The sequence below is a fragment of the Pygoscelis adeliae genome, unplaced genomic scaffold, assembly GCF_000699105.1.
Source record: "Pygoscelis adeliae isolate BGI_AS28 unplaced genomic scaffold, ASM69910v1 Scaffold72, whole genome shotgun sequence".
NCBI classification, from domain to species: Eukaryota; Metazoa; Chordata; class Aves; order Sphenisciformes; family Spheniscidae; genus Pygoscelis; species Pygoscelis adeliae.
The window spans coordinates 1662850-1676292 of record NW_008824286.1 but is presented as its reverse complement, the minus strand read 5'-3'; the positions used below and the strand labels follow the sequence as shown (position 1 = coordinate 1676292).

The 13443-nt window shown below is 57.3% G+C and overlaps 1 protein-coding gene across 1 annotated transcript in view; it reads left to right on the top strand.

Annotated features, from left to right (window-relative positions):
• Window positions 1–13443, top strand: part of MYH7B (myosin, heavy chain 7B, cardiac muscle, beta) — a 29104-nt gene that overhangs the window by 14767 nt on the left and 894 nt on the right. The window contains exons 18-39 of the mRNA XM_009318655.1: window positions 394–470; window positions 1998–2085; window positions 2572–2689; window positions 3317–3440; window positions 3945–4081; window positions 4529–4784; window positions 5363–5605; window positions 6005–6181; window positions 6529–6674; window positions 7275–7365; window positions 7994–8383; window positions 8822–8948; window positions 9437–9555; window positions 9784–9980; window positions 10183–10532; window positions 11069–11193; window positions 11506–11621; window positions 11749–11941; window positions 12034–12237; window positions 12348–12473; window positions 12644–12814; window positions 13137–13241. Coding sequence (XP_009316930.1) covers window positions 394–470; window positions 1998–2085; window positions 2572–2689; window positions 3317–3440; window positions 3945–4081; window positions 4529–4784; window positions 5363–5605; window positions 6005–6181; window positions 6529–6674; window positions 7275–7365; window positions 7994–8383; window positions 8822–8948; window positions 9437–9555; window positions 9784–9980; window positions 10183–10532; window positions 11069–11193; window positions 11506–11621; window positions 11749–11941; window positions 12034–12237; window positions 12348–12473; window positions 12644–12814; window positions 13137–13241 — 3680 coding nt within the window. The remainder of the gene's footprint in view (window positions 1–393; window positions 471–1997; window positions 2086–2571; window positions 2690–3316; window positions 3441–3944; window positions 4082–4528; window positions 4785–5362; window positions 5606–6004; window positions 6182–6528; window positions 6675–7274; window positions 7366–7993; window positions 8384–8821; window positions 8949–9436; window positions 9556–9783; window positions 9981–10182; window positions 10533–11068; window positions 11194–11505; window positions 11622–11748; window positions 11942–12033; window positions 12238–12347; window positions 12474–12643; window positions 12815–13136; window positions 13242–13443) is intronic.

Here is a 13443-nt window from a genome sequence, read left to right as displayed (position 1 = left end):
CAAAGGGAATACCCACATTCACCCCTAAAAACCTCTCTGGCCTGGGTAGGTGGGTAGTGTGGACATGCAGTGCTGTGGCCTAGGGGCTTTAGGTGGGTGGTTAGGACCAGGCTGAGCTTGTGCGGTGCTGTAGAGCTGTCCTGGTGGCCCTGTGACTTGGGATGTGTGAAGGGGTCTCTTGTTACCAAGAGCTGAGGAGCAGCACCCAGAGTTGGGTGCTGTGGGAGATGTTTTTGGTGGTCTGTGGCTTTGCTCTGCAGCAGGGCACTACCATCTCTGCTTTACAGAGAGCAGGGGCTGTGGGCATTTCAGGAGTGTTTGGGGGTGCTCCTGAGTCCTCCAAGCCAAGCAGATGTTTTGCTGATGTAATTAATCAATATTTCAACCCAACAGAGGAACCTCACAAGCCAGGGACCAAGGAGAAACGTAAAAAGGCAGCTTCTTTCCAAACAGTGTCACAGCTGCACAAGGTAAGAGCCAGCCCCTCATCCAAGGCCATGAGGGAAGCATGCTCAGAGTGTCCCAGTGTCAGTCCCACTTCCCTGCCAAGACTCTGTGGTATCTTGCACATGAGCTCCTGAGGCCTGAAGGACCACTAGGGCTCCTGAAGGACCACCACTAGGCAAAAGCTCCTAACACCCTCTTGTCCCTGGGCAAGGGGCCCGTGTCTGGCAGAGTCCCAGCCCTGTCCCCATGCTGCTAGGGAAGGACACGAGCCTCCAGGCTGGGAGAGCGATGGCTCCCTTTGAGCTGGGGCTTGTGCTGCTTCTGCCCACGTGATGCTTGCGCTGCTCAGCAGCTCCTTCACCTTTGAGAGAGCGGCAGTTAAGACTTGTAGTGATGTTTAGATAATGTATTACATGAACATCACTTTAAGTCTGTGCTACTTCTCTCCTCATTCTTGTCGGCGGGAAGGACAGCCTTTGGGCAGAAGAAAATGGAGGAGGATCTTACAGGTCTCTGAGCAGGCAGCTCTCTGCTGTCCTGTCCAGGGAGGTGACCTGAGCTATTTTACAGCTCAGGATAATGCACACCCCAGTTCCCATGCTCACCACAGGAGTTATTTGTCCACCCCAGAGCTTAAGGAACTGGAAAACAGCACAGAGGGGCATGTGAGCCCAAAGCTGTGTCCTGCCATGACAGCCTTGTGGTGACAGGGTGCTCAAAGAGGGCAGCGCTTGTGTCAGAGTCACACGTCTCCCAAGACGTGTGACTTTCTTCCTCCTGGACAAGTCACAGGCCTTGGGGAAAGGTGTCTGTGACGAGAAGTTGCCCCATGATGACATGGAGCTGTGGGAAGGTGTTCCCTTCCCCGAGCTGGTCCTGGACAGGCTGAGCCTGTATGAGTAGGGGAAGGCAACCTGGAAAGATCGAGGGTGCAGATGCCTTTCCCACAAGAAAAGACAGGGCCATGTCTTGGCTTGAGCCCTGCCTTGGAGAGAAAAGGAGGCCCAGTCTGGATCGGCAGGGCTCTCTGTCACGGCCGAAGGGCATGGGCAGCACTGTGGACGTGCAGGGAAAACCTAATGAGATGAGGGCTGCAGCCAGTGTGGATGCCAGCACTAGATTTGCAGGGTGCTGAGCACAGGGCTGATGGGCACCAGCAGAGCTGTATACCAGGAATATGCTCAGTCCTGTGTTCCTGGCTCTCCCCTGCAGCAAAACTTTACCTACAAATACTCGGGAAGCATCTGGCTCCTCTCTGGCATAGCAAAACCTGCAGGTGCCATTTGGCATGTCTGCCAGCCCAGTCCCCTCTGCCATTGCTCCCACCCTGGCAGAAGGCAGTGGTCCTGCTACGGAGCTGGGGATGTCCCATTGGCAGGATAGCGCAGAGAGCAGCCAAGCAGGGGGAAATTCCCCCCTTCTCATGACGAGTGGTAAGGGGCTCTCAGTGTCTGCTCGCTCCCTGCCGGTCAGGGGAAGGGGCTGGAGAGAAGTGTTACAGGGGAGCAGAGCTGTCACCTCATGCCTCATCCCCTGTGTCTGCCCTACAGGAGAATCTCAACAAGCTGATGACCAACCTGCGCTCCACTCAGCCCCACTTCGTCCGCTGCATCATCCCCAATGAGACGAAGACCCCAGGTATGCATGGACTGAGACAGCACCCTGGCAGTTCCCTTGGGTGACATTCACATGTGGGAGCTGGCAGGGACTCTTGCACCCACCTTCTCCCCACCCCTGTTCTTGCAGCAGGGTGGAAGAACAGTTCTGCTCTCAGTTCTGCTGCCACTGAGACCTGGCCCCATCTCAGTGTGGAAACCCCTGTGACCCATGCCAGTCTCCTCTACTGGGGAGAATGAGTTTTGCCAGGCTCCCATTTTGGCTGTGCATTGATGGTTGGGCTGCCTTGCACTTGTGTATAACAGCAGGCATGGATGAGTCTCTCAGGCTGACTTCCACCATCCGAGGCGCAGGCTGCAGCACTAGTGCTCAGCGTAGGCCTACAGGACAGGTTAACACCCGTGTTCAAAACCACGGGCTGCTTCCAGAGTTCAGGCCCATGCTGCAGCTCCATTTCCCCTGTCATCTTGGGCTGAGTGTCTGCTCCATCTTTGTTCTCACCCATAGGAGCCATGGATGCCTTCCTGGTGTTGCACCAGCTGCGATGTAACGGTGTCCTTGAAGGTATCCGCATCTGCCGTAAGGGATTCCCCAACAGGATCCTCTACGCAGACTTTAAGCAGCGGTAACTCCCTCTTCTTCCTTGCCCAGCAACACACACAAGTTCTGAGGGGAGACAGACTTGCCCTGACCTTGACCTGCTCCCCAGCTTGTGCAGGGCTGGTCTGAACCACCACAATACGCCCAGTGCATGTACAATTTGGGGTAGCTCTGCTGCTGGCTCTGTGGTGCCAGGCATGGATAGTTTGGTGCCAGATGTGATGAGACAGCAGGGCTGCTGATGTTTGAGATGCTGAATGCAGGGCTGGTGCAGGTGGATGGTGGCAAGCCTCAGGTCCTCCCATCCTGGCTCGGATTTCTCTCTGCCCTTGGGATCCTTACCACTCTCCAGCTGGGCCCATCCCCCCCTGCTCAGCCTGGGTCTGACCAGGCATGGTGAGGCCAGTGGCCTCCTCCTGAGCAGGCTTCCTTGTGTTCAGGGACTAAGATCTGGCAGGGTTCCCTGGTGTCTGCTCTGCAGAAGAGCCCATACTGCGCCCTGGAGCTCCTGGTTCATACATGGCTCCAGGCTGTGCTGCAGTGACATGCTTCCAGGGGGAACTGGCATGACTGGGGTACAGGGATGATGATGGAGCCATCAAGTCCGCACTGGGGTTCTCTTGCATGTCCCGCCTCTGCTTTGTCCCTGCAGCTACCGTATCCTGAATCCAGCAGCCATTCCAGATGACAAGTTTGTGGACAGCAGAAAGGCCACAGAGAAGCTGCTGAGCTCCCTGGAACTGGACCACTCACAGTACAAGTTTGGTCATACCAAGGTGAGACCAGGCAGCTGGTCCTTGGGAGGGAGGCACTGCCCCTCCTGTATCTCTGCAATCCCAGTTTGCTTTTTGTGCCCAGCTTGCTCTCTGCCTGGCCACAGCCCTGCTGAAGCCCTGCGCTCTGCAGGTTGCGTGTGGCCCTTGAAGGGATTGAGGAGGGCAGAGGAAGATGCAGGCTGGGAAGAAGCAGAAGGTCACTGCTGCCTGACCTCCTACCACCTAACACAGCAGCTAGTCCCTGCTGGGGAATGTGATGTGCTCAGGACAGGGAGGTCTGGTGCCCAGCTGTGCCTGTGCCTTGTGTGGGTGCACCTCCAACCAGTGCAGAGCGTGGGTGTGTGCCTGTGCAGGGAGGGCACCTAAACCTGGTGTGTAGCCCTCACTGCTCTGTGTATCCCTGCTTTGGGCCATATGTAGCCCAGGTCTGCCTGACAGGTTATGTTACCCCTGAGCCCTCTGCCCTCTCTGCTGTTGACTCTGTTCTCACCCTCTTGCCTGCAGGTGTTTTTCAAGGCTGGTTTGCTGGGCTTGCTGGAAGAGATGCGAGATGAGCGTCTGGCCAAGATCCTCACCATGCTGCAGGCCAGAATCCGTGGGCACCTCATGCGCATTGAGTATCAGAAGATCATCAGCAGAAGGTAGAGTTGGGGGGGGGGAAGAGGCAGAACTTTGTGTGTCTCCTTGTTCCTTCTGCACATTTCAGTGGGTTTGACCTGTGGGGCTTGCCTGTGGCTGGCAGTGGTTGAGAACGGCCCTGTCCTGAAGGGACAGAGGCAGACCTGTAAGAGGTCTGGCATGGGCCTGGTAGGGAGGTCAGCATATCTCGGGCAGGGGAGCCTTTGGTTTCCACTGGAAGATTCAGAGGGATGCAGAGTGAAGAGACCTGAAAGCCAGGCCACACCACCCATCCCACTAGGGCCATTACAGTGTGCAGACAATGTGCCATTCATTCAACATACTGCTATTTGTTCAGCTGATGGAGAATAGAGCCATGGCCAGGCCTGCAAAAGCCAGGTCTCTGTTGCAGTGAGGATGGGATGTGGGGAATCTACACTCATGATGATACTGTGCTTGTATCCCTCCAGGGAAGCCCTCTATACCATCCAGTGGAACATCCGGGCCTTCAATGCTGTCAAGAACTGGTCCTGGATGAAGCTGTTCTTCAAGATCAAGCCTTTACTCAAGTCTGCTCAGACTGAGAAGGAAATGTCCAACCTGAAGGAGGAGTTCCAGAAGCTGAAGGAGGCTCTGGAGAAGTCCGAGGCTAAGAGGAAGGAGCTGGAAGAGAAGCAGGTCTCCATGATCCAGGAGAAGAACGACCTGGCTCTCCAGCTGCAGGCGGTGAGTGCCTCACCCTCTTTCTGCAAGTGTAAAGATAGTGTAGGGTCCATGCATAGAAGAAGGAGCAGAGTGTGCTAGATTGCTCCTTCAGGCTCTTGCAGTTCTGAGACTCCGTCATTGTCACAATCTGTTTGAAATCCAGTGTTAGACTTGGTGCAAACCTGAAGCAACGTCAAAGACTTGCCATCTTTGGGCTGCTGTGGGGATTCATGCTCCCCTGGCTCTGGAAAGGGTGATCTCCTCACAAGGGGTGGGAGGGATGGCAATATTTGCTCGCCAAACTGTGGCTAATCTGTGCCGTTTCTGTGCCAGGATGCGTCAGTCCAGTGTTTCCTTCCTCTGGAAAGACTTAGTTGCTGTTAGCTCTTTGGCCCTGGTTAGTGTTAGCGGTTGTCCCATGGACCTTGAAAACGGGCAGTGACTGGAGCTGTCTTTTTTTGTACACCTGAGCACCTCGGGCTTGCTCTGCCCCTTCCACAAGAAGAGCTTCAGCTCTGGGCCAGGATAGCATGGCTGAGAGCCTGCTGGTATGCTCCTGGGGCAGTGGATGAGCACTGGCTCTCCTGTGCCTGTCCCAGGAGCAAGACAACCTGGCAGATGCAGAGGAACGCTGCGACCTGCTGATCAAGTCCAAGATCCAGCTGGAGGCCAAGGTGAAGGAGCTGACAGAGCGTCTGGAGGATGAGGAGGAAATGAACTCGGACCTCACCGCCAAGAGACGCAAGCTGGAGGATGAGTGTGCAGAGCTGAAGAAGGACATCGATGACCTAGAGATCACGCTGGCCAAGGTGGAGAAGGAGAAGCATGCCACGGAGAACAAGGTAACTAACCCTCCCTGCAGAGTACAGCCTCATTGCCCTGCGGCCTCAGTGCTTGTGGGGGCACTGAAGAGAAATGTCAGGGACAAGGCTGCTGGTGTGTGGGAGCTGGGGCAGGGCAGAGTGCAAAGAGGTGTGGGAGAGGGCAAAACCCTCTGGTGTCCTGCCTCATTGCACAGGAGTGGTATGGGCAAACGGTTCTGTGCAATGGCAAGTGATTTGGGGCATTGACAAATCACCTGGTGGAACCAGCCTGGCCAAGGGGAGAGGGGCTGGCTGCTGCTCTGGTGCCAAGCTGCTGTTGATCATGGACTCCTGCCTTTCATGGGTCAGGCTGCTGTATTAGCTTTGCATGCCCTCTCTCTGAGAAGATGTGCTCAATTTTTGACCTCACTGATCTAGGTTAAAAACCTGATTGAAGAGATGGCTGCTCTGGACGAGATCATTGCCAAGCTGACGAAAGAGAAGAAAGCACTGCAAGAGGCCCATCAGCAGGCCCTGGATGACCTGCAGGCTGAGGAAGACAAGGTCAACACACTGACCAAAGCCAAGGTCAAACTGGAGCAGCAAGTGGATGATGTGAGTCATAGGCCAGTGACAGTGAAGCGAGAGAGGTTTGAGTCACACCTCCAGGAGAGCCCAAAGGCTGTCCCTGAGTGGGATCTGGAGGGTGGGATCGTTACCAGATCCCCATTTAATATGGCCATTTGATGAATAACCCCATTGACAAACTGCCCCTGAACCAAGAGGTGGTCCAGACTACCCCATGGAGAGCAGTCCTGGGGTGAGGAAATGGGACTGGAGACCAACTAGGAAACAGCTCTGGATCTTGGGGCTGGGTGAAGTTCCCACAGCAATGTACATGGGGAAGGTTGGGGCTACAGAGGGTCCTTTCCCTCCCTATCCTGTCTCCCTTCATTCTCCAGCTGGAAAGCTCTCTTGAACAAGAAAAGAAAGTCCGCATGGACCTTGAAAGAGCAAAGAGGAAGCTTGAAGGAGACCTAAAGTTGACACAAGAGTCTGTAATGGATCTGGAGAACGACAAACAACAGCTGGAGGAGAAACTCAAAAAGTGAGTGTGTGATATGTGCCTGGGCTGTGTGCTTACCCTGCCAGGCCAGTGCCCACCTCTAAATCAAGTGGACGTGTGGCTTCTGCAGGGGCTGCTGGGATGTGGCTTTGAGCACTGTCGGTATGTTCAATCCAGGCAAAATGAGGGCTTAGTTTTCCTGGGCACTATGCAGAGATGCTGAAGAGCTTGTCAGCTGCACAGACTAACAGATCAGTGCGCCATAGACCTTCCTCTGTACGTGGGGTTGGAGAGGAGAGACTTGCCTGGCAGGATCCTAACGCAGAGCTGGGACCTCAGCTACAAGTACAGACTTCATCACTCATGTCCCATTCTCACTGGGGAACTGGAGAGCAACACCTAGGGACCTCATAGGGAAAACCCCAGAGCCAGGTTGTCTGCCAGTTTGGCGACTCCAACGCTCCCTCAGAGCAGTCCATGCGCTGCTTCTTACCCCTGCAGTCCTTCTCCTGTGTGGGTTGGTTTGTCCTCTGGACCTGGGTGTTACAGTGCAGGGAACAATCTTCCTCTGGCTTCAGGAGCCAGAGGGACTTGGCAGGACAGTGTTTGTCTGACCAGAGGCTCTGCCTTCTTTCTGTATAGGAAAGACTTTGAAATGAGTCAACTGAATTCAAGGATTGAAGATGGGCAAGTGACTGAGGCCCAGCTGCAGAAGAAGATCAAGGAGCTCCAGGTATGGTGGAACTGTTCTCACAGCCTGGGACTACTAAATTTCCATCAGATGTAATGTGCTGGGGAATCTGCATGGGCCAGTCCCTCTCTGAGCACAGGGGCATCTCCTTGGCGGAAGAGTGATGAAAAAAGCTGGCATTGTTAGCAGAAGCAAAGCCCTCTGCCAAAATGTGGTGGACTGAAAATTAAAGAATGAACTATTGAGGTGAAGGCTAGCACCAGCAAGAGGAACAGCTTCTAGGATGTAGTTCTCTGTCCAGACTAAAACCTTAAATCCAGTGCCCAGACTCTGCAGATCCAAATCTAGTATGTTGGGCTTCTTCCTATTAGAGACAGGCCCCCAGATTCAGGCTGTTTGCATGGAGGTTCCCGCTGAAAAGAAGCTAGTATCAGCCTGGATCCTGATGGCAGGCTACAGAGGAGAGCAGAAGCTCCGCAAAACATGCTACCAAGGAGCACCAGGCATGCCTGCCTCCAAGAATCCCAAAACGGCCCAAGTATTTGCTCCAGACTGGTGGCGTATTGCTCCCCAGCATCAGAGGAGGAGACACCTTGCCCTGTTGTGGAGAGCAAACATGCTGGAGCTTCACCCAGTGCTTGGAGCATCTGCCTTATTCTGTCTCTGCTAGGCCCGCATTGAGGAGCTGGAGGAGGAGCTGGAGGCTGAGCGTGCTGCCAGAGCCAAGGTGGAGAAGCAGCGGGCAGAAGTGTCACGGGAGCTGGAGGAGCTGAGCGAGCGGCTGGAGGAGGCTGGTGGGGCAACGGCCACGCAGTTGGAGATGAACAAGAAGCGGGAAGCAGAATTCCTGAAGCTGCGTCGGGACCTGGAGGAGGCAACCCTGCAGCACGAGTCCACGGCTGCTGCCCTGCGGAAGAAGCACGCAGACAGTGTGGCGGAGCTGAGTGAGCAGATCGACAACCTGCAGCGCGTCAAGCAGAAACTGGAGAAGGAGAAGAGTGAGATGAAGATGGAGGTGGATGACCTGTCATCCAACATTGAATACCTCACCAAGAACAAGGTGGGTACTGGTTCTGTATGGGGCGGGTTCATCTCTTCTGTGAACAGCAGTGCAACTGGTTGCAGTGTGTTCAGCACAGCCATGTCCATGGGATGTTGTCCTAGGTAGCTGTTTGCCGTGGCCGAGTCCCTTTTTTTCACTAGGTATAGCTTGTCCCTATGGCACTACGGCAGTGCTTGCAGGATGCTTTGCTTGTCCTAGTCAAGTCTGGAGGATCTGGGAAGACATTTCCTGGGGGTCTGACTGCAAAGAGCCACTGTTTGCTTAGCAGAGACACGAGAGTTCTGGCAGGCTCCTGCTCTCTGCCTTGTGTGCCCATGGGATCAGCTGGGCAGGGCAGCGAGGTCCCAGGGTGATGCAGTCACTGAGCCCCTTCTGGGAGAACGGTGCTCTCGGGCCAGAGCTGGGTCTCACGCAGGCTTTGCTTGGTGCATGCAGGCCAATGCCGAGAAGCTGTGCCGCACCTATGAGGACCAGCTGAGCGAGGCCAAGTCCAAAGTGGACGAGCTGCAGCGACAACTGACCGACGTGAGCACGCAGCGGGGCAGGCTGCAGACCGAGAACGGTAGGTGGGGGCGGCAGCCAGGGGACACGTGGCAGCCCTGGGGCTGGTCTCGCACTGGGGCATCTGAATGGGGGAGCTGTCGTTCAGCCGGGCAGACTGTCCTCCTTCTCACATGGACAAAAAAAAAAAATAGCAGGAGCTCCATCTGGAGTGGAGGGGAGTGGGATGTCCGTGTTGTGCCTCCACTCAAGCCTTGCAGAGGTGCCATATAGCTTGGCAAGGAAGAGGACCTCTGTGGTGATGCTAGTTGTGCTGGGGGATGTGCTGTGATCTCAGGCATGAGAAGGAGGGGTTTCCTAGCTGGCGTACTTTGCCTTTAGCTGCTTGCACCTCTGCCCATGGGCCCCAGCTTGCCTTGGTGGGGATACAGCTGGGACTGCTGGAGGTCTTCATGCAGCTGAAGGCCACAGGCTCTGGGGGAGTGCGAGCCAATGCAGATTGCAGCCCTTCGGCCCCAAAGTAGCTGTTTTGGCTCTGTTTGAACGCAGGGGAGCTTAGTCGGCTCCTGGAGGAGAAGGAGTCCTTCATCAACCAGCTGAGCCGTGGCAAGACCTCATTCACACAGAACATTGAGGAACTCAAGAGGCAGCTGGAGGAAGAGACCAAGGTGAGGTTTCTAGGGCATGGCTGATCTCTGAGTGACAGAGATCTCAGGGAATGGGATGTGTGTCCCACTGTGGCAGTGGCCCAGATTCTTGGACTGGGGAGGTGGGACATACCCTGCATACAGGAGCCCCAAGGGCAGCTCTTTCCCGCTGCCCCCAATCCCAGTGCCATGGCCGGTGTCCTGGAGCCTGGGGCCAGCTGCTCCTCTCATAAGCTCTCCCTTCCTCAGAGCAAGAATGCCCTGGCCCATGCCCTGCAAGCCTCCCGGCACGACTGTGACCTGCTGCGGGAGCAGTACGAGGAGGAGGTGGAGGCCAAGAGTGAGCTCCAGAGGAACTTGTCCAAGGCCAATGCGGAAGTGGCCCAGTGGAGAACCAAGTATGAGACGGATGCCATCCAGAGGACAGAGGAGCTGGAGGAAGCCAAGTAAGTCTCATGGCAGAAGTTGGTTCCATGCAGGTGGCAAGTTTCCGTCCAACGATGGGGCTTTCCCAGACTCCAGGGTGAGACTGCACCCTCCTGCCCGGACTTGAGGCTGTTTGGGCAGGCTGAGGCCTCCCTTCCTCAGAACAGTGGGGTGGGATGACACTTTGGGCTGGGAGCACTCACCCCTTGCTGCCATTGGCAGGAAGAAGCTGGCCATCCGGCTGCAGGAGGCGGAGGAGGCAGTGGAGGCTGCCCATGCCAAGTGCTCCTCGCTGGAGAAGACCAAGCATCGGCTGCAGACAGAGAGTGAGGACCTCTCGGTGGACCTGGAGCGCGCCAACTCGGCCTGCGCTGCCCTGGACAAGAAGCAGCGCAACTTTGACAGGATCCTGGCCGAGTGGAAGCAGAAGTATGAGGAGACCCAGGCGGAGCTGGAGGCATCACAGAAGGAGTCACGCAGCCTCAGCACAGAGCTGTTCAAGCTCAAGAATGCCTACGAGGAGTCCCTGGACAACCTGGAGACCCTCAAGAGGGAGAACAAGAACCTGCAGGGTAGGACTGGGCTCAAGCTCTCCCCTTGGACTCTCTGCCCAGACTCCTGCTCTCACAGGCAGCCTCTGGCTCCCCTGTCCTCAGCCATGTGGTGGGACGGGGGTCCCTTGTAGGCAGGGAGCAGACCTTGCTGCTCAGCCAAGCCTGGCCCATCCCTTGGAGGGATGCAGCAGCCCAGCCAGGAAGCCAGCCTGTGTCCTGCCCTCTTGCTGGGGGCACTCTGGGCAGACAGACAGTGTCACTTGCCTCTTGTTTCCAAATGGTGCCTGTTTTGCTGCCGAGAGTGCCATGGCTGTCGCATGGGACTGGCTTGGGGGTGTTGCTCTTGGACAAGCAGGTCTCCATGGGTCCTTAATGCCTCTCACATGCCCTCTCCTTCACCCAGACTGCAGTAATGTCCCCAAGCACAACCTCAGCTGCTCTCCAAGGGGCTGGGGGGACATCAGACGAGCCTGGGCAGGGGGATGGGGAAGTCACCTGCGTGGGGCTGGCCCCACAAACTCATTCCTGACCAAATGCTCTTCTGCCCCTGCCAGAGGAAATTGCTGATCTGACTGACCAGATCAGTCTGAGCGGCAAAACCATCCATGAGCTGGAGAAGCTGAAGAAATCCCTGGAGAGTGAGAAGAGTGATATCCAGGCAGCTCTGGAGGAGGCTGAGGTGGGTTCTTGTTTCCCACTGATGCTTGCATGTGCCCGCTGCCCTCAAGAGCCACTGGCCCACCCTGCAGCTCTGGTTGGGTGGTGCTGGAGCAGCAACCCACACCGTGCTGGCAGGGTGACAAGTCCTGAGCTGGGCTGCAACCCCTGGGTACCCCGCTCATGGGGGTTGTACAACCACAGCAAGGCACTGGGGTAGCTCCACCTGCCCTGCTCCCCATAGCTCTGGGCTGGGGCGCAAGGCCAGGCTGGGGTGGGTGGCTGGGGAGATCCCCCCCAGAGGCCACCTTCCCATGGCTGCCGCTGTCTCTAGGGGGCCCTGGAGCATGAGGAGAGCAAGACTCTGCGCATCCAGCTGGAGCTGAACCAGATCAAGGCTGATGTGGACAGGAAGCTGGCGGAGAAGGATGAGGAGTTTGAGAACCTGAGGTGTGTGCTGAGAGGGACCAGGCTGGGCCATCGCTGTGGGGGCAGAGCTGGCACCATGGCCCTGACAGGGCTGCCCCAGACTGGGTGTCCCTGGGCAGACGGGGCTGATGCATCATCTCTCCCGCAGGCGCAACCACCAGCGCGCCATGGACTCCATGCAGGCCACGCTAGATGCAGAGGCCCGGGCCAAGAATGAGGCCGTCCGACTGCGGAAGAAGATGGAGGGAGACCTGAACGAGATGGAGATCCAGCTGAGCCACGCCAACCGCCAGGCCGCCGAGTTCCAGAAACTGGGCCGCCAGCTCCAGGCCCAGATCAAGGTTGGGCGGCCGCGGGTGGGACAGATTCGGTGCTGTTCCTGCTGCCAGCCCCGGCTCCCTCCTGTCCCCGCTGACCCCGTGCTGCCCGGCAGGACCTGCAAATCGAGTTGGATGACACTCAACGCCACAACGATGACCTGAAGGAGCAGGCGGCCGCCCTGGAGCGACGCAACAACCTGCTGCTGGCGGAGGTGGAGGAGCTGCGGGCAGCGCTGGAGCAGGCAGAGAGGAGCAGGAAGCTGGCAGAGCAGGAGCTGCTGGAGGCCACCGAGAGGGTCAACCTGCTCCACTCCCAGGTGAGGGAGCGCCAAGTCCCGCGTCTCTGCTGGCACTGGAGAGCCAGGAGCTTGTCTGGCAGCGGGGCTGCCGGCCGGTCCCTGTGGCACTGAACCTGCTCCGTCCGCAGAACACGGGCCTGATCAACCAAAAGAAGAAGCTGGAGACAGACATCTCACAGCTGAGCAGCGAGGTGGAGGACGCAGTGCAGGAGTGCCGCAACGCTGAGGAGAAGGCAAAGAAGGCTATCACGGACGTAAGAGCATGGTGGGGACTGTGCTGTATGGTTCGGCAAGGGTGCGCAGCACCCTGTGGGGCTGGTGGGTGGGAGGACAGGGGAGGATCTCAGAACTTCTCCCTTAAGCCTGTGTGTCTGGCAGGGCTGCCTGGCCTTGTGGTGATGCCTCTGTGCTCTTGGCCTTGCAGGCTGCCATGATGGCAGAGGAGCTGAAGAAGGAGCAGGACACGAGCGCGCACCTGGAGCGGATGAAGAAGAACATGGAGCAGACCATCAAGGACCTGCAGATGCGCCTGGACGAAGCGGAGCAGATTGCTCTGAAGGGGGGCAAGAAGCAGATCCAGAAGCTGGAGGCCAGGGTGAGAAAGGGGCAGGGGCAGACCCCTGGCTGTGTCACCCAGGAGGTGGCTCCTGGTGCTGCCCCAGCGCCTGTGGCACGAGGCTCTGCAGGGCACCAGCACTGCCCCATCCCTCTGGGGCCAGGCTCTGCCATAGGGCGACCATGGGTGGTGAGGGACAGTCCCCGAGGACCTGCAAGCCTGGGACCAGCTCCCAGTCTTTGCTTGGGGCGGCTTAGCCTCTGCTGTGGCTTCTCTGAGCTGGCACAGTGGCTTGGCCTCAGCTGGGGCTGGGGCTGGTGCCAGGGAGCAGCGTGCTGAGCTGGCCTCTACCCACCCGCAGGTGCGGGAGCTGGAGGGAGAGCTGGATACGGAGCAGAAGAAGATGGCCGAAGCCCAGAAGGGCATTCGCAAGTACGAGCGGAGGATTAAGGAGCTGAGCTACCAGGTACGGCAGCACCGGTCACAGCTCCAGCCCAGCAGGACTTGGCCTAGCTCTCCCTCTGCTCAGCCTCTTGCGTTATCCAGTAATGCCCGCCCCAAGCCCAGCCCAGCCTGGGCTTGTTCTGGGCTCTGTGCAGGGACTGACAAGGGCAGGACGGGCTTCTCCCTGTCACAACATCCACCCCCTGCTCTGTGTCCTTCTGCCC